The 23423-nt window shown below is 51.2% G+C and overlaps 5 protein-coding genes across 5 annotated transcripts; 3 read left to right on the plus strand and 2 right to left on the minus strand.

Annotated features, from left to right (window-relative positions):
- Window positions 1-2628: 2628 nt before the first annotated feature.
- BDP81DRAFT_400053 (major facilitator superfamily transporter) lies at window positions 2629-4543 on the plus strand (the record flags this gene model as incomplete). The annotated part of the gene is made up of 8 exons (XM_060588639.1): window positions 2629-2823; window positions 2900-2929; window positions 2985-3057; window positions 3118-3160; window positions 3219-3273; window positions 3340-3882; window positions 3947-4204; window positions 4265-4543. The coding sequence occupies 8 exons, from the start codon at window positions 2629-2631 to the stop codon at window positions 4541-4543; spliced, it is 1476 nt and encodes a 491-aa protein (XP_060438817.1).
- A 2731-nt stretch (window positions 4544-7274) lies between these two features.
- BDP81DRAFT_476174 (L-PSP endoribonuclease family protein) lies at window positions 7275-7906 on the minus strand (the record flags this gene model as incomplete). Its single annotated transcript, XM_060594763.1, has 2 exons — window positions 7275-7724; window positions 7795-7906. 2 exons carry the CDS (start codon window positions 7904-7906, stop codon window positions 7411-7413), a joined length of 426 nt encoding a protein of 141 aa, XP_060438818.1. The 3' UTR covers window positions 7275-7410.
- A 948-nt stretch (window positions 7907-8854) lies between these two features.
- Window positions 8855-10588, plus strand: BDP81DRAFT_465865 (uncharacterized protein; the record flags this gene model as incomplete). Its single annotated transcript, XM_060594332.1, has 6 exons — window positions 8855-8975; window positions 9014-9104; window positions 9184-9250; window positions 9364-9659; window positions 9716-9814; window positions 9883-10588. The coding sequence occupies 6 exons, from the start codon at window positions 8855-8857 to the stop codon at window positions 10586-10588; spliced, it is 1380 nt and encodes a 459-aa protein (XP_060438819.1).
- Window positions 10589-15638: 5050 nt separating this feature from the next.
- BDP81DRAFT_333698 (uncharacterized protein) lies at window positions 15639-16273 on the plus strand (the record flags this gene model as incomplete). Its single annotated transcript, XM_060585693.1, has 2 exons — window positions 15639-15867; window positions 15933-16273. 2 exons carry the CDS (start codon window positions 15639-15641, stop codon window positions 16271-16273), a joined length of 570 nt encoding a protein of 189 aa, XP_060438820.1.
- Window positions 16274-16507: 234 nt separating this feature from the next.
- On the minus strand, window positions 16508-18973 carry BDP81DRAFT_411177 (uncharacterized protein; the record flags this gene model as incomplete). Its single annotated transcript, XM_060589155.1, has 6 exons — window positions 16508-16929; window positions 17002-17274; window positions 17339-17566; window positions 17626-18181; window positions 18234-18735; window positions 18838-18973. 6 exons carry the CDS (start codon window positions 18971-18973, stop codon window positions 16621-16623), a joined length of 2004 nt encoding a protein of 667 aa, XP_060438821.1. The 3' UTR covers window positions 16508-16620.
- Window positions 18974-23423: the final 4450 nt, after the last annotated feature.

A 23423-nucleotide genomic window follows, 5' to 3' on the forward strand; every position in this document is an offset into this window, starting at 1 on the left:
GTTGGGGGAGACGAGGGGCCGGAGAGTCGACAGTGTCATTCCTTGATTCCAATGAGTCAGTCCCTTTTGACCTACAAATCGCAAGCAAGCCGGACGCTCTGCATCATATCAAAAACGAAGTCTGGGGAGGAACGGGGAAGTGGTGACCTCTTGTTCCAGAGTTCAGGGTACCACGTTTGGGTGGACGGAGACGATCCGGTTCATTTGATCGGTCCGTCCTGCATGACCTCAACCATTTCCCTCAGTTTCCCTCTTCCCCTGGTAAAGTATTCTGGCACTCTGTGCTTGACTGACTTTCGTGCACCTTCGCGAGACTTCATTTTCAACGTGTGCAACTGCTCCCATGTCCATGTCGATTTTTTCCCCTCTCGCCAAGAAACCGAGAGCAAGCGTCTGCATGCCCAGCTACGCCTCCTAGCTCTGGGCATTCTTGGCTAGTGTATGGTCTTTTTTCCTCTCCCGCCCAGACAGCCATGTCGAGAGATAATCCAATCCAGCGTTGTTGGGTGGGCTGGGTGGACAATCACGGCGCCCAGAAGAATATGCCTCATGGTCACCGACAAATCAAACTTACGCCGCGCCGGTCAAGGAGCAAATCAGGCTAGCAGCCCTGGAAACATGTATCTCGATGCCCTGGAAGAACGACTGGAACGACTCGAACAGCTGTCCTAGTCTGTCTTGACTTCGACTTTGGATTAGAGGGCCCGGTGAGGGTCGCTATCGGGCTCGAGATCCGGGGAATCATGGCCGCATCGCTTGTCAACTATCAACCTCGTGTTGGGCATTCCCGGGGACGTGCCACCGGTACTATCCCCTTGAAGCTCCAAATGAGACTTTTCCCCACGACGTTCATCCTGTCTCTAGCATTTTACCGCGAGGCCCCCACTCTGATGGGGCTGAGACCTCACAGTTGCGACGAATGCCTCCTTGATTGTTCGACGCCAGAGATGGTTTGCAAGGATGGACAAGTCAGGCCGCCATTTGTGGATGGTCACCTGCGATCCCGCATCTCTGCATCCGTGTCGGCCATTACCGTGCGAAATCCTACATGGATGCCACCGATGGTCTATTGGTGTGTCATTGAGGATAGCGGATGTGAGTTCCTGACATTGATGGACTGCCACTGCGGATCCAGTTATTCCAACGTTTTCCAGACATAGGCTAGACACCCTTCGCCCGAACTATGCTGAATAGATACATCTCCCCGTCATCTTAAAGGTGTACTACGTGGTACGAGCTTCCTAGCGAGCTTCTACGCCCGCTTCCATCGTGATAGTGCTTGTGTGTCCAACGCAGCGTTTCCCACTAGCCGCTGTAGAAGCGCTGTAGAAGCGCCGTAGGCAAGGCTTCGTTCAGAACCATTCGGGCCAGCCATCGAAGAACAACTTAAGCAACATTCTAGCCTTAATCCAAGTATTCTAGTGCGCTGCGCTGGAACGAAGCTTTCCCCTCCCTCAAGTGCCGAGCTAAATTACACACGACCTGCCTGCCTTCGCCAAGGAAGAGGGCTCTCTCTTCCACAACCAACCTCGAGCTGCGTCGTTCCACCCGGCAATGTTCCCCCCCCCCCCCAAAAAGCTCGCGCCACCGTGCTCAATCTAAAGGTATCCAGCAAGGAGAAACGCGGGGAAAGCTGGATTAGCGCGATATTGATTGCGTCCACTTTCCCCAGGTCAGAAACCGACCTTTCACTTCCCCAGACGGAGACAATGGCACCGCCCCCCTCGACTTGACCAAGTGCGGGCTTCCTCAAGTGAATGTGGCGGCCCAGATGAGGCACCGGCATGGGCATCTTCCCTAGGTATCACGCTCTTCTAACTCACATCACTGGATGAACAACATGAAGTTCTCAACCTGGGACGAGTCATCATGCCGCAGAGCCAAGAATCAAGCCCACCACATTCATCCTCGAAAGCCATGCCTCCGGATATTTTCATCCCTCGCCCGGCAGTCCATGTCACCACTTTGAAAAGAAAACAACACGAGGAAGCTGGGGAGAGGCACGCTACTACTTGCCAAGAGACAAGGGCAGTCAAGGGTAAAAGGAAGGCCATGTCACATTCCCCAAGCTAGGTATGTCTTGGTAACCTTCTTCTGTAGCACATAGTGATTCGTCATGACTCCTGTCAACGCTTATAATAGCAGCTATCTGGCCAATGTACACCATCAGTTCCAGCTGTACGCATCCAGGATCGCTCGCCGTCCGCCTGGGCAAGCCTTCTCATTCTTGGAAATAGCCAGGGGGTGGTCGTTGGTGTTCGGAATATGTCGGGCGTGACTTGGCAGAAACAAAATAAGTGAGATTTCGTGATGGTTATGTGTAGGCGTAAGCAATCCAAGACTCGCCGAGCCCATGCCCCTAGTCGATCGCGGGCACGACATGGGAGCACAACGTGGACAGAGGCTGGAGGTCCTCCCACGACGGTCAGGTCTGGGCATTCCCGCCTCGTACGAATACAAAAGGGCTCCAAACCCCGTGGGGAAATGGATGGAAAAAAAAAAAAACCTCGCTCGACAGGGTGCAACCAGCTTAGCATTGCTATTATCCACCTGCCAATCTTCCTTCTCACCTCTTTCGTTGCTCGTCTAGACTTCTGTGAAGTCTCCTCCCAAGGAACTGCCAGCATCATGACCTCCAAAACCAACACCGCGGCTAATAATGAAGCCGACAGAGTCAAGGACATGGAACCTCAGATCTTTGAGGACGAAAACCCAGAGAAGCCCATTCCAAGGAACACTGGCAAAATCGACTACTCTGGTGCTCAGGAGAAGACCGACCCCAAGGAGATTGCACTTGTGAAAAAGTTGGACAGATGGATCATGGTATTTACACCTTCCTAGTCTAGACGATGCCTTCTTTGATTAAGTAATTCTCTGACTGACTGATGCCTCCCTTCAGCCGATGCTATGGTCCATGTATTGGCTCAATGTAAGTTCACGTTCTGGACCCCCGAGTCAACAAGTACTGACAACTTTTGCGCTAGTACCTTGACCGCAATGCTATTGCACTTGCCCGTCTGAATGACCTTGAAGAGGACCTCAACTTGACTGGTTCTCGTATGTCTGACAACGTTTGCTAGTTGTGCTGAGGCTATCGCTAACTCGTCTATCCGACAGAGTACCAGACCTGTGTTTCGATTCTCTTCGTCGGTTACATCTTGTAAGAGACTCCATACAGATACCCGTCACTAGTTTCGCAGCTAACGCTATTCCACTAGAGGACAAATCCCTTCGAACATGTTTCTTACTCGAACCCGGCCTAGCCGCTACATGGTATTACCTTCTCACAGCCCCCAACTCTAAACTCGAGGAGATACTGACGCCCTTGCTTCTATCCAGGGAACCATGATGATGCTCTGGGCTGTTGTCAGCGCTCTGACTGCCGTTTCGAAGGACTTTACTGGACTTCTTCTCACCAGATTCTTTCTCGGAGTCACAGAAGCTCCATACTATCCCGGTGCTGTCTACTTGCTTAGTATCTTCTACACCCGAAAAGAGGTTGCTACTCGTATTGCCATCCTCTATACCGGAAACATTCTCGCCACTGCTTTCGCCGGCCTGATTGCAGCAGGAATCTTCCACGGCATGGATGACCTCGCTGGCATTGCAGGCTGGAAGTGGTTGTTTATCCTCCAGGGTGCCGTGACATTCGTCATTGCTGTCATCGGCTTCTTCCTACTTCCCGATTTCCCCCAGACCACCAAGTGGTTGACACAGGAGGAGCGCGACCTCGCCTACAACCGCATGGAACTCGATACCGTTGCCAACAAGGGCGAGACCAGCACGTGGAACGGTCTTCGTCAAGCTGCCAAGGACCCCATGGTGTGGATCTTCTGCGCGATGGCCCACATGCATCTGGCTGCTAACGGATTCAAAAACTTTGTGAGCCTCTTTGTGACCTCGGGTGACACGTGAGAGGGGAAAAGACTGACAGGTTCCCAACTAGTTCCCGAGCGTTGTCAAGACCCTCGGATTCAATACGACTATCACGCTCGTACTCACCTGTCCTCCCTACCTCATCGCTGGTGCGGTCACCATTGCCGTATCTTGGTCATCTGGCAAGTTCAATGAGCGTACATGGCATATTACCGCGTCCAAGGCCGTCGCGGTTGTCGGTTTTATCTCGGCAACTGCCTCAATGAATCTGGCCGGTCGATACGTCTCAATGGTGATCTTCACCATCGGCACATACGGAGTCAATTCGGTACTGCTGTTCCCTTTTACTTATTACTAGACTTGTCGACGTAGCTAACTCCAGAAATAGTTGATTCTAGGTTGGTGCGGCAGTGTCTGTGGTCAAACAAAGGAGAAGAAAGCAGTGGCCATCTCGATGGTAACAATGATCATGAACATCAGCTTCATTTGGACGCCTTACCTCTGGCCCAGTAGCGACGAGCCTCGCTACGTCATCGCCATGTCAAGCAGCGCCGCGTTCAGCATTGCGACAGCTTTGCTGGCATGGCTGGCGAAGATTATCTCGAAGAAGCGCAACGAGAAGCTGAGGGCTTCACCTGACGAGACCGCTGTCTTTTACGTCTACTAAGGTAGAACAAAGTCTTTCTGGAATTTGCTTGCAGATGATGATACTGGTATTCCGATGCTGTCACACACACTTGTTCAGAAGCGGAACTATGGCTACTTCTTCGTTTTGGGCTGGATGCACGTACATGCTGCATAGTACTTGAGTAATGCTATTCGTGTTCTTCTCTGACTACCCATGCGTCTATCAAACCCCTGGCTTGGCCCTGTCACTACAGCTCGGCCTCGGTGAAGTACTCGGCAATTATCACAATGTCCAGCCGGCCGGGAAACTTTAGGAAGCGGCAAATCTTAACAAAGCCTTTTCGTGATAAGAATCTTAATTACATGTGGAGTTGCCCTGATTAATAGGAGACCTCCACCGTGATTTCGGACCGTTGCATTCGGGCACTTGATGAAAACTGATGTGGTCAATGATTGTGTCTCCGTTGAAAGGTTTACCTGAGCACCTTTGAATGCTGTGATACTAATGTATCTAGAGAATCTTGGCACGATCCCAACTCTGGGCAAAATGGCTCGCGTCTTTCTACCCACTATTTCAACAAGGCCGTCGCACTATTTCAAGATTCATTTGTGGAAGACGACACGGGGTTTAGCTGCCAATCCTCGCTTCCTGGTTGGGAATAATACCAATGTGGTAAGCTGACGCGACATGTCTCCAGTGGATTCGCATCTCTGATAGGACAGTGGATGCTGCCTGCGCCGCCCGGGATCGACGGGCGTGAGTGAACAAGCGAGGCGGCTAGGGTCGCCATCATTTGCTTGGCCTATTATTTGGAGAGGAGGAGTCTCGATTGTGGCGGCGACCTTTACATGTCAGCCCTACCGTTCCTTCCACGCAGCTCAGGTTTCTTCGAAGAATCTCCCACCGCCGCCTAGGGAAGGGCCCTCGGCAATGTCAGCATCCAACCAGGCAATTCAATAAGTAAAAAACAAAACTTCTATCTTCCATGGCAGACAGTGCCCTTTCAAAGCCCACCTCATCGTCGGTGGCTCCGGTTTCGGCGCCGCAGATACTGAGCTTTGCCCTCAGTGACCGGCCAAAGGCAAACCGGAGACAAGCTCCGAAGTCTCGGGCAGGCTGTATCACATGCAAGTGAGTAGCAAGACACAACATTACGCTTAGGGAAATGCGCCCATATGGCTTTCCAGCAGTTCTTGTGATGTTGCGAACTAACAAAATGATTAGAAAACGACGCGTCCGCTGCGACGAGGGGAAGCCATCTTGTCTAAATTGCGGTAAATCAAGGCGAGCTTGTGAAGAATACGCACCAAAGACAAAGGGAAACGAATATAGACTACAAGAATACCGCCCACTGCTAGTTCGGCCCAGCTACGAGACGTACATGTTTACTGCACAACTAGAGAAAGACCAATTTGAGTATTAGATGACGTTCAGCAAACAGTTCACCCTGTTTCCGTCGGATCTCATCACGCAGCTCATAATTACCGCAAATTGCCCGTGAAGAGCCGGCCATCAGACACGCGGCTTTTGCCATCGGCGCAGCCACTTTAGGCAGCGATAGTCGCCGACAACGCACCGATGGCTCAGGCCCTTTCATGAAGGATGCTTTGCAACATTACGGAAAAGCCATTCACATCATCCGATCCAGCGCTGCGTCAAAGAGAAGCATCCCTCGCGCCCTACTCTCCTGTATTCTCTTCGTGACGTTCGAAGCCATACAGGGCAATCATCTAGCTGCGCTTACCCACATTAACTATGTGTGCAGTATGCTTGACCAAGTTATGAAGCATGGTGTGAGTGGAGAATGCCCTCCCATTGACGAGGTTATCTCGGGATTTCAGCGCTTCACCTTGTCATCATGGACGATGAACGGATATCATCCGACCGAGACTCAAACTTGGGTGCCTTGGTGCTGCCGCGGCAGAAGGAGTCGCTATGCAGTCGACGAGCTTTCAAAGAGCTTTGCAACGCTTCCAGAGGCCCACCGGTGGTGGGAGGCTATCCAACACTTCATCATATATCAAACACAGATGCATTCGGCGTTACATTTCGAGGACTTGAGGACTCCTACGAATCTTACCAAAAATTCCTAAACATCAGGTCAAGAGATACATGGGAATTCTTGACCGGTGGCACATCCGGTTCCAGGCGTTATTGTCAACGTCAAAATCCCCGTTTGAAACAGCGCCCGACGAGCGAAGACGGCTGCAAGCGTTAACCTTCAGCTGTTACATAAGTCACTCGTAATTTCTGTAGAGAGCTCTCAATACACGAACACAAAAGTCCTAGTCGACTCGACAGAGGAAAGTGGTTAGGATACTCCGCTTTCAATCCCCTGGAAGCGTTCCGGAGAGACCCGAGTTCGAACCTCGGTGTGGGAACATGCATTTTACACATCGCGGCGTCTTGCAGTTTTTTGCGAGAGCATCATGTACTACATAACTACGAACAAACATACCATTGCTATATTACATTCAGAGTCTATAATAGAACATGATGATCTAATACGGGTAGAGCCAGTTGTTTCGGTGTCTCTTGAGTAAACACTTTGATGAAGGCTCTGCTGGTACCAGTCGCCTGTTCAGACGATGATTGAGTGACTTGCTTGATATTTCCGTTGGGAGATTCCATCATAGCTGTAATAATAGGCTCGGGAGTAGAGTAGCCTTATACTAGCGACGCCTTCAATCTTTGGAAGGAACGTCTTTCATCTTGAAAGCGATGACACTCGCAATTTAGAAAAGAATGGAGTTCTCAAAGGTCCAAATTCCAACAGACCATTCTCTTACGAACCATACGTACGACGTCATTCATAACATAACAATCATAAGATGATTTCTTGGGCTTGACGACTGAAAAAAACAGGTCTTCACATCCTATGATTCCCATTCTTCCTGGGCAACACCTCACTGTGGAGGCGAGGGTGTTGTTGGATCATAAGCTACGACTTTTATCTCCACCCGCATATCATCCTCACCCAAGCGCGGAACCCCAACACATGTCGATATGGGCTGGTGATCTGGCATGTACCGTCTGAAGTTCCTCACCATGGCTGCCAATGCCTCGTCGTTGATGGGCACGTGGTACGAATTGACTCGGAATACCTGAGACCAGCCCTTCCCGCCAGCGTCTTTCAAATTCAATTCCACATTTTTGAAGGCTTGATCAATTTGTTCATTGATTTCCTTGTAAAACTCGCCAGATACTGGGTCCCAGCCGCCTGTTATGGATGAAAACTCAGCAAACCCATCCAGAGAGCGATTGAGGGGTGGTGATGTAGCCATGCATACCTTGGCCGGCACATTCGATGCGGTCACCAATGCGAACTGCCTGGCTGTAAGAAAAGTTTCTTCTCTGCCTGACACCGTGGTCCGCGTACGCGTAATATTGGAGGTGGGACATGGCTGTCGGGCAATGAGAAAGGGGCAGGGACGGATATGAGGACAGTAGTGCCGGCCGAATTATTGGAAGATATGGTGCGTGAGTCAGGGAGCTTGAGGACATGGGGTGTGAGTCAGATAAATATGAGCATTGATGATTTTATGGTCTCATTTTGTGCGGCCAGAGATTCCGGCTCTTTGGCGGCACTAGACTATCAAAACATCGCATATTTTATTATCAAACAAAACGATGCAGCTTTGTCACAACGCTCTTGAATCATGTCAACGATACCTGCTTGTCTGATGTCAAGTATATCACGCAACATGGTGACAAAGGTATCTAGAAGAAAGGCGTCAGCACATGTAGCATGCTATCGGCAAGTTGACAGGATGGCAAGGACTAGTTCTACCCAATCTCTGCGATCCGGCCTTCTTATCTTGCTTATCTTGTTTCAATCGGTTCTTTTGATGCTCGTCACTAGAAACTGACCCGTTTCAAAGAGAACATCATGGCGGAATTCATCTTCCGCATCACTAGCTGTGGGGGTTATCTATTCAAACTAAATCCGACCACAACTCAATGTTTACCCGACGCTGTGTCGTGCCTTTACGTGTCAGAATACGTGATTCCCGATTCCAGATAATACATAATTGCAATGATAAGATAACGACCGTGTTTCATCTGCCAGATGGAACATGCAGGGGGGTCGATTATCGATAGATTGGCGCCAGTTCATGTCATTTGTGGTGTCATCCGAAATCGATTTACCCCTTCCCGTGTAATCTAGATTCTAATCGACCACAACCAACGATTTCCAAAGCATAGAGGACATTCGAAGATAGTAGATGTTAAAAGAAGCCAGTGCACCTGGTTCCTGGGACCAACTCGTGAGACCAACTAGCAGTATGCTTCTAGCAGCTGTGCCATCTTGTCAACTGAGATTTCACCTACCCAGCAGACTTAGAAACAATGGCCGCGGGACACGAAACGCCCGCTCTTGTCGATCTTGAAAAAAGCTCGGAGACGATGCCGACAATGACTCCATCGAAGCAGACTCTCAGGACCCTCCACCAAAAAGCTGGCTTGCCAAGTTGCACAGAGCCTTATTGAGCTCTGCCGAGACTCGAGGCGTAGCGCCGGTTCCGATCGAAGAGAGGACCGATAGGAATACTTTGCAACTATTCACGCTGTGGCTCACTGCAAACTGCACTACCCTTCCGTAAGCTTTGACATCTCTTCTCCATCTTCTCCTTTTGGGGAGAATTGCTTTTGGTCATCAGACTAACGGAAACCACCAGAATGACCACCGGCATATCCGGAACCTTGGTCTTTGGATTAGATCCTGCTGTTGCTTCAGCCGTCATCGTGATCAGCACCCTCATCTTCATGCTTCCTATTGCCTGGCTGGGCACGATGGGGCCCAAGACTGGGATGCATCAAATGATTCAGACAAGATAATACTACTTCGGGTATTCTAGACATCGTGTCTCGCACTGGTGTCTTCCATTGCAGCTAACTCGAAGAATAGCTATTACTTTGCCGTTGGCATTGCGTTGCTACAAATTGCCACGTTGATCGGCTACACTATCATGACGTCTATTGTCAGTGGACATACTCTCACGGCTGTTTCCCAAGGCAATCTCAGCTTGGCTGTTGGTATCACAATCAGTGTTGTCGGCGCACTGCCCATCTCCTTCCTTGGCTACAAGTACTTGCATTATATTGATCAATACCTGTGGGCTCCATCTCTTGTTGCTCTCATAACTTTGCCGGTGTCAGTGGGAAATCGCTTGCGAGGACTGGTGCGGAGTCCGTTGCAATCTCACCAAGAAATCTCTTGACATTTGCCGCTGCGTGTGCAAGTCTGTGTACTAGTTGGGCTCCTTTGGTCTCGGACTTCGTCGTCTATATTGACCCTTCCACCCCAAGGTACGTCTGCTCATACATACCTCAGCGTTCAACGAGGATACCTCGGGCTCACTTTGTCTCTCCTACAGATTCAAAACCTTATGCGTCTACGCAGGCTACAGCGTACCTTCAATATTGCTACTCATTCTAGGTGCTGCTGCAGGTGCCGCTGTGCCAGCCAACCACGCTTGGGCTGAGGCGTACGGACTATACTCCGTCGGCGGTATCATCAATGCTATGAACTCTCCCCTGGGCGGATTTGGAAAGTTCTTGTCAGTCCTGCTAGCGTTCTCTGTGCTCGGCCTCACGGCGTGCACTCTATATTCACTCTCCATTAGCTTTCAATCCCTTCACCCGATTCTCAGTCGTCTTCCCCGATACCTGTACTCGGTTGTCATTGTGGCGATTATTGTGCCCATCTCGATCGTCGCCAGCTCCAACTTCTACAACTCCCTATCCAACTTCCTGAGCGTCGTTGGATATTGGACGGCTTATTACAGTAGCATTGCGCTTACTGAGCACTTCTGTTTCCGTCGTGGTCGGTATTCTGCTTACAACGTCTCTAATTGGGATAATCACAAGGCGCTCCCGCTTGGATTCGCGGCCGTGGTATCGCTTTGCTGCTCGTTTGGGCTGATCGTCCCTTCTATGGACACTGCCTGGTATACTGGACCCATTGCATTACGGACCGGCGATATCGGCATAGAACTTGGAATTGCTGTCAGTTCACTCATGTATATAGTGCTGAGACCCATTGAAGCTCGATGGGAAGATCGGAATAGGTCATCTTCGTAGTGAATAGTAGAACCCTCGGGTGTTTGCCATCTACCTTAGTTTCCGAATCTGCGAAGCAGTCTGCTATGCTCTCCAAATCTAAGAATAACCAGGTTAGCGGCCACCAATTTCAAACTGGAGACATAAGTCGACGAAGACCGGTCGAATTGGATTTAGTGTAATTGTTTGGGGGATCCTCATCCGGTTTTTTCTTTTCAGTCAACCGGTCGTCGGGCTATAGACACACCATGTGCGTTACATCCTAATATTGGGCCATCTGTGACGACACTATTCTATAGTTATTCATGCCCAGTCTTTAGTTCAAGTTGTATCTAGGACCTTGAATCATTCCATCGGCACCATGTTGTTGCTTATGATGATGGCAGAGGGTATCGTGATTGGAGTAAATGGGGAGGACGCCGCCTCGCAGAGCTCAAGCGAGTAGGACTGCGATGAGTGCAAAGATGTTAGTCTTCAATGGCAGATTTTATGTATCCACTTTGGAATCAAGACCAGCGATTCTGTCGATGTCACTGAAGGTGTCTTTTGGCGCCTTCATCCACAACCTCCCACCAGACTCGACCTTGATCATTACTCATTAGAATCAAGTAGATTGTCAAGCTGATATATGACTAGTTGCTACTGTAGCTGCAAGCATGTTGAGGTGTCAGATTGTCAATATTGGTTGATCGGCTGATGTTTTGCCAAGGCGATGTGTGAATCCTTGAGGTGCTGTGGTGCTTGATGGTTGGCCTCATCACCCTAGCCGATGTCGTGCTCACATCAGGTGCGCAAGGTGCCTCTAAGTTACATTTAAGAGCTGGCTGTGCCCACCCAGTTTTCCTTTTGTTGTTCAGAAACCGTCGGAAAGCTTCTCAGTCTTTACAATGACCAGCCTGTTCAGTTTCCCCAAGACACAAAGCGGTGTGTTGATGCTTCCGGCCACTTTCCGGCATACCTCCTCGGCCGATTTGGCGGCATTGGCGTTTATCGACAAGACTGCAAGCGTCTCTACATTTCAGAATAAGCAATATTCTATCATCCACTTCTAAACTACCCCCATGGCAAACGGTCCGAACGAAAAGGCCAGATGATTTGATAAGAAGTGTCACGTCAAACGTCGAAAAATGCCCGGACTTGTGGGAAAGCAAAGAGTGCATCCGGGCCCAGAAATACGCTGCAACCTTGCGGAGAATTTTGCAGGCCAGGTCCTGGGTCTTGGCAAATGGCTGTTGAATTGGAAAAGCAATGGGATGCACGATATCAAGGCACTGCCAATATGAGGTTTTCAGGGGGAAAAAAGGAATTGCACGAAAAAGAGGTCCGACAACAGCAGTAAATGAGCCGGCATCGAATTGAGAAGTTAAGACAACATTCGGATCGCAACCGACGTTACTCTCTCCTCTTTCCAAAAAAACAAGGCACCAAGCGCCTACCTCGGATCGCCTCGCCTGTCACGAGCAGCCTCGGGGATTCAGCTCGGAAAATCTTGGAAGTCGATGATCGCCTCTGAAGTCTCATCGTCAGCCGGATCATCAGAAACACCCCAAGTCGTCTGGTGCGACGCTTGCAACCTTAGCTAGGGGGTCGAGACGCGCCAACCAACAACCATCGCCCACAACACGGAACAGCCAACCGCGACGGGAAAGTTACCATTCGCCATGGCAGACTCCAGGCCATTTCTTGCCGATATTTGCATCGTCACAAGACTGAAGTGACTGGCCAGTGGCCATGAACCTTTACGGTCGACTCGTGGAAAATCTCAGCAAGCGTTGAGCATGGACGTTCTCCATCAACATCAACAAGGCAATATCAGACCAGGTCCGAAGTCTCGTCCCCACAGAAGTTAGAACCAGGGAGCGGCTGTCTGTTCAGGGCTCACAGACCGTTGTGCCGTCAGTGCCGCGAGGTGAGATGAGGTAGATCTTTCTCGGACGGCTTCACACGGCGCACACACGCACGCACGCACGCACGCACGCTCAGGTACGACACGCGCCGTTGAGAGCGACGACCGCAAGCCTCTACTGTCGCGTGGAGCTACGCGGCTAGCTAATAAGTCAAGACCGAATAGCGTCTTGGAGGGAGCGCGCCATGCGTGATGCAAGATAAAGCGTGGCACAAGCTCAAGCTGTTGCAAAGCTACCTACGCCACGACGGACAACTAGGTAGGCCAACTCGCGCTGACAACATGGCTCAGAGAACAAGAGGAAGTCTGGATGAGGAGGGGGGAGGGGGGCAGCCGGCTTGTTCGGCCGATCTCTTGAGCGACTGGAGCCATATCCGCCGGCGCATCCCTGCACCGCCCCAGCAAAAGGACCGGACTGGGCTCTTTGCCAGCCAAAGGACCAGCAAAGGTAGCATCGGGGTCCTCGTTATGGTCGTTTGTTCCCGCTCGCTCTGGTTTAGAGTTAAATCAAAAGCGGCACCCCATTGATGAGATGAGCATCTTTCATCTCAGGTCAAGTCGCGATCAGATTCATCCCGTACTTACGGAGTAGAAAGGAGATGATGGATTGGTCTTCTATCAATCTTGTCAATGTCAATGTCAGTGTCAAGTGTCAGTCAGTGCCACGGCGTATCTACATGTGACAGAAGCAAATATGGCGTGCAGCTTGATCCATCGCCAACGGCAGCTAAGATACAAATGTCCCATAATCAGATGCTTTTTTCTTCTCCGTCTACTTGCCGCAATTTCCCATATTTCCCTGCAACAAGACGTAAAGAGGAAGCAGCTTCACCTCGGCAGGCTTGCATCCAAGCAGTACATGTATGTAGTCAGGGACAGGGGCACCCAGGCAGCGCCATTCCAACAAAGGAATGGCGTCGTGCGGGGGAAATTGGCATCTCCCCAGACAAGCAGCGATGTGTGGCCCTCCCCTCCTGGGCCTCCTGGGCCTCCTCCAAGCTATGTGTCCATGTCCACGTCGTCAAGGCCCCCCGAAAGGACGCGAAGAGTGCAGAGTCTGCCTCAGGTGTGGTGAGGTCGGCCCAATCAGGGCTGATATGACACACGGGTGTTACCTAGTCGGGATACATGGACGGAGGGATCATGATGGTTGCTGGTGGCTGCCGTGTGTTCCTGCATCTGCCCACTTTGTCCCGCTTGTGTCTGCCTGAGTCTGTGTCTTCTTGTCTTTCCAGGTATGATGCGTGGCTTCATGTCTGGTGCCACCATCTCTCTCTCTCTCTCTCTCTCTCTCTCTCTCTCTCAACCTTAAAGCGCCAGACCCGGATAGATTGACAAGCCATTGCCAGTCTAAGTTGCCGAAAAGCGGAACCTCTGCGTTTTTATCATTGTCATGAAGAGGCAGAAGTGAATTCTTGCTCTATCAAAGTCTGCATGATGACCAGATCGCCCTGATCCATCTACAATCGCAGAGGTGAGATGGAGGCAAGAGCCAATATGACAGTGTCTCCAACGATCTCTAAGACGTGGTGTCGAGAATTTTCCAGCTTGTTCAATACGAGCAAAGACTGCACTTTCGGGCCCGGGGGCGCATGTGCCACCCGACTACAGCTCAATATTGTTCCGTATGTGGGACTGTGGCCTGGCATCCTGGGTCTAGCAAGGCCAGAAGTCATCATCTTTTGGATTAACTTTACAGACCTCCAAAGCCCCCAAACTTACTTCACCCATCCGCAGAGAGTCAGGAACCATGGCCAGAGGTTCATCTGACAGCTGCGGCCTCCAGCTCATCCAACACCTGAATCATCACGTCTAATGCTACTGCGACGCTTGGCCAATGGCAATTTCTCGATTCCCATCAATAGCGCGACAGGCAGCCAAGAGATGCTCCCACCGTCATCCCCGGTCACCCCGGATTTTACCTGGAAAAAGAAGAAGAAGAGGAGCATTAGATCCCCGCTACGGAAAAACCCCCCTATTCTACTCCGTAAGTGTAATCAAATCAATGATCATGGCTGTTGCACGTCCGCCAAATCCCAGCCACAATCTCACCAGTCCTTGGGATTCAACGCCCATGAAAGCGAAGCGCCTTGTCAGCTAATGACTAAGATGTACGAATTGGCTCCGAAATTACGCCCGACCCAACATACAAAGGTCCAACTTCCCAGCACTGCAAAGCCCAGGTCCATCTGCATCATGCCACTCCCCTTCTTGGGAGTCGATCTCCTTCTTCACATGTCTAACGACATGAGTACCGAGCACAACCTGCGCCCTTCACACACACCACTATCTCCAATACGCGCTCACGCGCCGCAGTGGCTAGGATTCGGAACTTAGCTAAGAGGTAATAGAGGTCAGAAAACCCACTTCCCCGGCATCGCCTTGACCCAAGATGATCCCCGTCCTAACGGAGGAGACTATCCAATCCGGTATTACCACCCGTCCACACCCCCTGTCCCTCTGCAACCCTCGTCTCTGCTTTATACGATCACCGGCGCAGCCCTGAGGCCCGCAGACCACTCAAAGGTCGGGTATGCGCGGGGAATTTTCAATTACGAGGTAGGCCCTGTTCTGGCTCCCTTCTTTTTCATCATATCGTTGCAACGCGCATGCACAAGCAGACTCCATTCGGGCCTAGCAATCACTTTTCACAACCAGGGTCTCTCAGCTATCCACTTTCCCCCAGATTCTTGCCTCGCCTGCGCAGTAACTCTACTGACGGAGATACTCATCCCTCCCGGGTTTCTCTGACTACTCCGGGTGCGTGCCAGTACCTAGTCACTGTACTTACTGCAACTGCCTGTACATACTCTTTGAAAGTCCGCCTTGAGTTGTTTGCCCCGTCCTAGCCCTGAGAACCTTGCTTATTAGGTTAGCCAACTGGATCCATGCAATTCCTTCCTTCTTCTCCGTTATAGACCTCCAAGTCATCCCAGTCCGAACGTACCTCCTATACCTAAACAGCCGAGAGGCATCAGGGTATAACCACATGTACCCTTTGCTCCGACCTCTATATCTACATAAAGCCCTACCTTCCTCAGCTTTCCTCAGACTCTCTCTTCCTCCGTCTTTCATCCACACTCGCTTGTCTATCATACCGACACCTGCTGTCCACTATCATAACACCTCACACACATAATCCACCCCTAATCAACAATCAACAAAATGAAGTACGCTTACGCTCTCGCTGCCCTGGCCGCTGTCGTCGCCGCTCAGGTTGACCCTACCATCATCCCCGAGTGCGCTCGCAAGTGCTTGCAGGACGCCACTGCCTCGGCCACCAGCTGCAAGGATGGCGACTACGTATGCACCTGCCAGCCCGCCAACAAGTCAGCCATTCAGGCCGCCGCCACTAGCTGCGTCGTCGGAGCCTGCGGTGCAGACGTTGCTCTGAGTATGTTTACATCCCTCTATACCACTCAAGTAACATCATCAGGGACTAACCTCACTTCCCAACAGACCAGGTCCTTCCCGCCTCTGACAAGCTTTGCGCCGCCGCTTCGTCTGGGTCTGGCATGTCCGCCTCGGTCTCCGCCTCCTCGGCCGCCTCTGCTGCTTCCTCAGTCCCCCCAGCCAGCATGCCCACCGTTGCCAGCACCACGGCCGTGACCGTCACTGCCTCCTCCTCTGCCAGCAGCGTTGTCGTCACGTCGACCCGCGCCAGCAACGGCACCGCCTCTGCCTCTGGTACCGCTTCCGGTACCGCTGCCGCCACCACCTCCGCCGTTCAGGCTGGCGCTGCAGGCCTTGCCCCTATCGGTGGTCTTGCCATGCTCGTGCTCGGTGCTCTTGCCATCTAAGCTACCTGACGATTGGAGACAGGGCTCATGGAAGTAGAACCCCCCCTGGAGCTTTCTGCAAAAATGGACGGGTTGGTCCTTTGTACAATCACGAGAAAAGGTGCGATGAAACGGTTCATGGTTGACGTTGGATGATTTCAAATTCCTCCAGTCATAAGTACAGAGGTTTATTGCTCGGCATCATGGGTGCAGATGCGCCTTGATACCGGGCATATAGTTTTCAAAAGCAATAACGTTACAAGTTTTTTTTAATATTATGTGGTTTGCCCTAACTGGTTTTTAAAGTCCAAAGATGCTCTCATCCGAAAATCTTGTGGAAGAATCCTGATGTGTCGCATGGTTCCGCCTTAGAGATACCACAGCACAATTGTGCATACCAAGGTAATTGTCGTCAGAAATTTAGCTGGAGATCCAGCTATAGTTGCCCCCAAGCTATGCGGTGTGTTCATGAGAATGCTTGCCTGTTTGCTGACATCCGGACACTTTCCATCGAGAAGATCCTGCATGCTAGACCTCTTCCCCACGGCCGCTTTCCCGTCTGCCATGCACTCTCCCGCCTCGTACCCGCGCCGGAATTCAAGCGCATTGGCAAACATCCGCGCCTTCTGATCAGTGGTGAAGCCGTTCTGTGGAATTTTGCCACGGCACGCCGAGTACTTTTTCCGATGAAGAGTGATCCGTTAGCGCTCTTCTTTGAGTGTTCGAATTAAAGGTTGCAGGAAACTCACACTCATGTAGTTATTTATCTCAACCACTGGACCACCAGCGCATGTTACCTGCGAGCATTGGTATACCACGTCACGACTACCCGACGTCTGGGTCGCGTTTGTCAATCCGTCTTGAACGAGGCATTCCTGGCCGATCTCATTGAACGTATGGCCGAGACCGAACCAGTGACCGACATCGTGAACAAGCGTTGTGGCATCGCCTCCCTGAACATGCGCCTGTTCTACTACAATACCGTCTGCATCATCGAGCTGCTGGTTCGGAAATGTGACGTACTAAGTATAGTGTGAATTATTAGTTAGTATGTATTCCCTCTTCCCACGATTGGAATGACCTTACGCTGTTGAGTTCCTGGTCGTCCTTATCAGTGCTTCGCAACCCATTCACGATCCAGATGGTCAATGTCAATTTCCCAGGGGCGCGTGTCCGGCGTTGCCAGTCCAGTAGTTTAGACTCGCGTCTGGTAACTTTTGACCAATCCTCAGTTACCTTCGGCTCCCACCAATTGAGTGCCATGAAACGAAAGTTGATCCTCACTGCCCCCAGCGCCTCGTTCAAGACATCGACCTACGTACTGTTAGCCCCCGTACTGTAACTCTATCTAAAATTGATCTGTGGGGGCTTACCTGTTCTTTGACCCTTGACTCCAGCTCATTTGGCCTCTCGGCGGTTGAAGAGGCTCTCATGTAATGGAAATATACTCCAACTTCCATGGAGTCAACTGCTTTGCAGTTGCTGAAGCCCCGGAGATCTCTTGACACTAGAGGGACCCAGTCTAGTACATTGTCAACAAAGTCCCTTCTCTTTGCCAATCTCTGAGAGTATGTATTCTGGCACTCGGAGATGTTAGCTGGGATAGAGATCTTTCCCATGTCTACAGGTGCAGGGTCCTTCTTGGCAAAGTACTCAAAGTATGCCGTCTCAAGGATCGCAAGTGCCCTAGCATTATCGTTGTTTATCGACTTTGCAGGAATGTTGACATTGAGCTCGGCTTGAAACTGCTCAATCGTTGATTTGTCGGGAGGTGTGGCAACTCCAGACTCTGGGACCGCTAGAATTGCTGTCTCATTGACATCTTGGAAGCTGTCCGATGGTTGAGCGGCAAAGGAAGCGGTAGTAGCTAGTTCCGGCGACGAAACTGTATAAGTAGCTTGACCAGCACCCAGAGAGCCGGTGCCAGACCTTCCAAACTTAGCAAAAATAAAGAGTCACTAAGGTATCGAGCATCACTCACACTTGGGTTGATGAAGCATTGCCCGGGTCATCAACTGCTCGGGTGCCAGATGCTTGAAGTGCACCAGGCGCAGTGGTTGCTGTTCCCTGAACCTGGACCAATGTAGAGCTACCGGAATTTCTTGGGCCGCCGGTCTGCGCTTGAGTACTGCGCTGTGCCGGGTTCGAGTTTGGAATGCTTGCTGATGCCGCGCTAGTTTGTGCAACTACTCTCGATGAAGCAGCATCTCTCGAGCTCGGTACGTCTTTCGAAGGGACCGCTTGGCCAGACACACTGATTTGGACCGAAGACGCTGCCTCTTTTGGGGAATTGGGTGAGGCAGGGACAGCGGATGATTCAGAAGCAGCCTTGGGTTTTACCTCGGGATTCGTGGAGGGTTTGACGATTTGAATCGAGGGTTGTGCTGAACTTGGACGAGCTTCTGATGCGGGTGGTTTTGCTACGGAAGATGCTTCTGGCGGTATGTTGGGCCTACTACTCGGGGGTGGAGGGGCCGCTGATTCTGTATGCTCGCATGTCAGCAAACTCCCGCAGTCAACAACTCAAAGAAATCAAATCTCTTGTGACAAATACCCTTCAAAGGCTTTTCAAGTAGCATACTGACCTGGAGAGCTGTCTGGCACCGGTGGCCTGGCAGTAGAGGAAGCCGGGGCATCAGGAGTCGAAAGATTGCTAAAGTTTTGAGCAGAGGCCCAAGACGATAGCCCAGATACGAGACATATAAAGTACAGGATTCTCATGTTAGAGTCAGATTAAATTTGCAGCAATCGTAGTTCTCACTCATCACTGATCTGGGGCAGAGGTGGGCCCAAATTTTGGAAGACCGCGGCAATATTATACACTTCATCTGGAGCTTCTACAGACCTCGCTTGAGCTATCCAAAACCATTTTATGAGGGTCTCTTCACCCAGATGGTCGGAACACGCCACGCTGGCTGCTAGCAGAGTAAGGTTGGATGCATTCAGAATTTCTGATTCATACATGCGGGGAAAGGCTGGCAGCTTAAGGTGGCTTGACGAGCTGGACGGCCCTTGCCAAGTCTGTCTCTTTGAGCCACAAACGTTGGCGGTGGTTCAGCCGCAGTGCTTCGATCCATCTCCGAATCTCTGCACGTCAATGAGCTCAGTCGGTAACTTACCGTACTCACATGGAGGTCGAAGTCTTCAGAAATCTGGGACACTCCTACTTGTAGTTGAAAATGTCAACAGAGTTAGATTACCTGTATCAAAGCTACTTGCAGTCGATTCGAGCAGAGCCTACAGGCAGTGGCCAAGCGCAAATATGTCGAAATTGATGATTCACTTCCTTGTGTTGTCTCAATCTACGTGGCCAGGCATAGTCCCGTCAACCCGTACTCCGTTGCCTGGCTTCTTAATTGGAGTCAAGCAACATCCAAGCCCTTCTTCTTGGGTGTGGTACCATCTGTCTAGTTCACAAATTCACGCTTTTGCGCCACAATATCTGAGCCAATGAATCTCCAAGAGGGTATTGGATGTTTGCGGCCGTATGCAGCTTCATCAACCACTACCAGATCCTTACCAGAGTCTAGACTTGCGCCAAAGCAGACAAATCACTGGGGACTCAGCCAGGTATTCTTCCTAACGCATGTCTAGCTTTGAGTTTATCTTCCCTAGCCTCCACCAATGCCGCCAAGGCTCAGCCCTAGGACTGAGACATTGGGACTTGGAGATGGACTACATTTCGGACCGAGAAACTCGAGTAAACATCTCAGCGCCGACAGCAGAGAGGAAGTTGCGAGAGTTGTTGCCAAACACGGCGAGACAATTGTGCTGTAGTTGGAGCTGACCGAAGGGATTACGCCCCATGTAGGTACTACATTCGGTCTTATGCCTACCCGTTCACATCGCCACCGTCCAACCGCCCTCGTGTTTCCTGACGCTGATCAAAGCATAAGATGTGAATGGTGCCTACGTCGTTCGATAACTTCCACAGCACCTACTCGAACAATGGATCCCAGGGAAGGGTAATCTTTAGAGTTCACTGACACACGGACAAGATACAGTGGCAGCTTAGAGCTAGCGGCATGCATCCTTTTAAAATAGGGGGTTCAAGAAAAGCGTCACAGCTGTATGATTCCAGTTCTGACCTATGATGCTGCTCGTGTGACAACAAACGCTTTTGTTATTGAGTAAAGTGTCATCCCAGTCATTACGTAGGTAGTTGACCATATTCGAGTTTTCCTATCCATCTTGTGTCACAATAATATCTCCAAATGCCCCTACATAAAAAAGTCTAAACGAGAGTCAAGAAGAGAAATAACAGCTTTGTACTCCAGCCCCCATCGCTGCCCGCTCCCCCACATCAGTCTATCAGGCACCGTCAAACTTGACTTCATCATCCGGAGGGTCGGAAGTTTGTACAAGACAGAAGTTACATTCGAAGAGCCCGGCGGCGGCCGAACTCATAACCACCATAGATGGTAGAGGCCGAGGTGTACTCATCAGACTTGCGAGTCTCAAAGGTAGTCGGGGTGGGCGATACCTCCGACATAGAGGGGCTCACCAGGGACGGTCGAGCACTGGCCACGGTGGTACCGAGATACGCGGTCGAGGTCAACTCTGTAGACGACTTGGAAGACGAAGAGGGAGGATAGTCATAACCACCGGGGATGCTGCTGGCAGTTGGGCTGACCAGAGTTGGAAGGGCACTCGAGACGGTGATTCCCGGGGATGAGGTTGGAGCAGGGTATTCGGTGTCATAGCCTCCTGGAATATCTGAAGTGCTGCTAGAGATGAGTGTCGGCTTGGCGCTGTCTACAGTAGTTCCCGGTTGCGCAGTGGACGCCTTGGAGGAGGGAGGGTAGTCATATTCGCCGGAAATAGTGCTGAGAGTTGCTGTACCTGTGGGTGTGACCAGGGTGGGGAGAGCGCTGGAGACTGTGAAGCCTGGAGAAGGGGAAGAGGGGGAGAGATACGATGACATGGATATAGAAGAGGATTCCTCGTGGGTGGTGCAAGGTTCCTTGGAGGCCGAGGAAGGTGTGAGTCCTGTGGACGAGCTTTCAGCGGAGGCAGTGGAGACAGTGCTACTTCTGTGAGAGGCAGGAGTAGTGTTGGACAAGCTCAATGCGGTGGTAGGGTAGCTGAGCGTGGTGGAAAGTCGAATAGAGGTCGGTGATGAAAGAGATGGAAAGCCACTGGAGACTCCTGTCCCGCGGCTAGTCGACGAGTAGGCAGTACCAGTGCTCAGAGGGACAGTTTTCGTGAGGGTCACGACAACCGTGGTTCTTTTGGTAGTGTGAGAAGTAGAAGGAGAGAGGGTGGATACTCCAGGATGCTGAGATGAGACAGTGGTATTGAAGACTGACGTCGTAGTGAGAGTGGTCAACGAGTAGGAAACAAGGGAAGAAACGCTCGACTCGTCGGACCGTGTAGAGAAAGATGGAAGAGGAGGAATGCTGATCGTAGGGATGCTTGGAACGCTTTGGGTCGTAAGTTCGGAAGAAGTGGACGAGTCTGCGTCGGTGGTCCGGATAGTCTTGGTGACGGTGCGAGTGGTAGGGGTGCGTGTGGAATTTGTCCAGAGGCTCGAGGAGGATCCAGCAGAAACACTCGTGCCAGGAGTGCCAGTACCGTAACTGGAAGAGCTGGAGAGGCTGGTAGTTCTGGAGCTTTGATCAACAAACAGTTGCATCTGCGAAGTGAGGTTTGCTTACGATGTGGTATTGACGCTCCAGGTGAGAGAGGAGCTCGGAGTTCCAGCACTAGGCAGTTGGGAGGAGACCGTGACTCCCGTAGTTGTAGTTGGAGTCCAAGAAGACAACGCTCCAGTGGCTTCAGAAGAAGTGCCGGAGCCAACGGAGGTGGATGAGTCGGTGTAGCCGGAGGACGTAGTCAGGGAAGGAGGAAGAGTGCTAGATGACAAGGACTTGGAACTCAAGGTTCCTGGGATGCTCGTACTGGAAGACTCGCAGGTGTGAAAGTACGCCGGCGTTACAGTCAAGATCTCGGTCACAGTCACGGTACTGGCACACTGAGAGCCACAAGCAGTGACAGTGACCGTGGCTGGGGGATGCGGATTGAGGTAGTTGTTGAGGTTGGGAGGGATGGCGCCAACCAGAGAGGCACTGCGAATCTCAGTCAGAAACACTCGAGGAAGACGTGATGGAGTTCTCACCCTAGACCCAAAAGGGCGAAATGAAGAGCGACGGTGACCATGGCGAGCAGATAGGCGAGGGTATTCAACGAGTGTGATGTAGCAACCGCTGGTGCTTGCTGGTTAGCAATGGGAAGACGAGCTCTACATCTTTGCGTCCAGACGGCTTTATAGCAAGATTTTATCTTCTGTACGCCAATTGCAGATGGCACGGCAGACACCTATGAGCATGCTCGATTGCAATGCCGACGGGAGGATCGGCAGACATCCTCGTCACGGAAGCCGGTGCCCCAGTCTAGAACGCACTCCGGCCAGGCTTTGCATGCAGGATGCCGCCGAGGGCCAACAAAACAGCAATCAGTTCGAGTGTCTTGATATCGTATTGTCGACTTGGATAGAGCATCGGGGCTTGCCTTTCAGCCTGTTTGGAGTGAGATCGTACAAATCACAACGTTCGAGTCCCGTCGTTGCCGCATGGGCTCGAAGAGATGGGTACTTGACCCCATTCGATTCAAGCCTTCAACATTCTTTGATGAGACCGTTTGGCCTCCCCGAATAATGGCTTAAGCTATACGTACCTGATGTAACTGTTGTGAAGAAATTTCAGGGAAATCCTACCATTCTGCATCCTCACCCAATGCATGTCACGCTGATACAACGTGGGAGGCTGCATGGCTCGGAGGGGCTCCCGAGCTGGCACTTCAGGAGCCACTGTTCACCCGTCGCTTAAAGTAGGAAGAGAATCTCAGTGTTCGTGTTTTCTCTAAGGTAGTCGACGAAAAGCCTACGTGGGTATTTCAGAACGATGAGAAAGCAGAGCCGTAATGAACACGGCTGCAGATGCCCTGATTACGGCTGCGGGTGTCCGTCCTACACAATCTCTCCAAGTAACTCGGCACAGTCAATCAAAAATTTCAAACGAAAGTTAGGCGAGACTCATGGGATTGTGTTTCCAGCGGCCTAAAGTTAAAGCACGCAATTACTACTATGTGATCTTCGTATTATAGTGGGCAGATTTACGAGAACCTGATGTCGTCGTCGCCCAGAATTGGGTGTAAGATGTGTGAGCTTTCG

The sequence above is a fragment of the Colletotrichum phormii genome (genome assembly GCF_030913505.1).
Source record: "Colletotrichum phormii strain CBS 102054 chromosome Unknown BDP81scaffold_33, whole genome shotgun sequence".
Taxonomy (NCBI): domain Eukaryota; kingdom Fungi; phylum Ascomycota; class Sordariomycetes; order Glomerellales; family Glomerellaceae; genus Colletotrichum; species Colletotrichum phormii.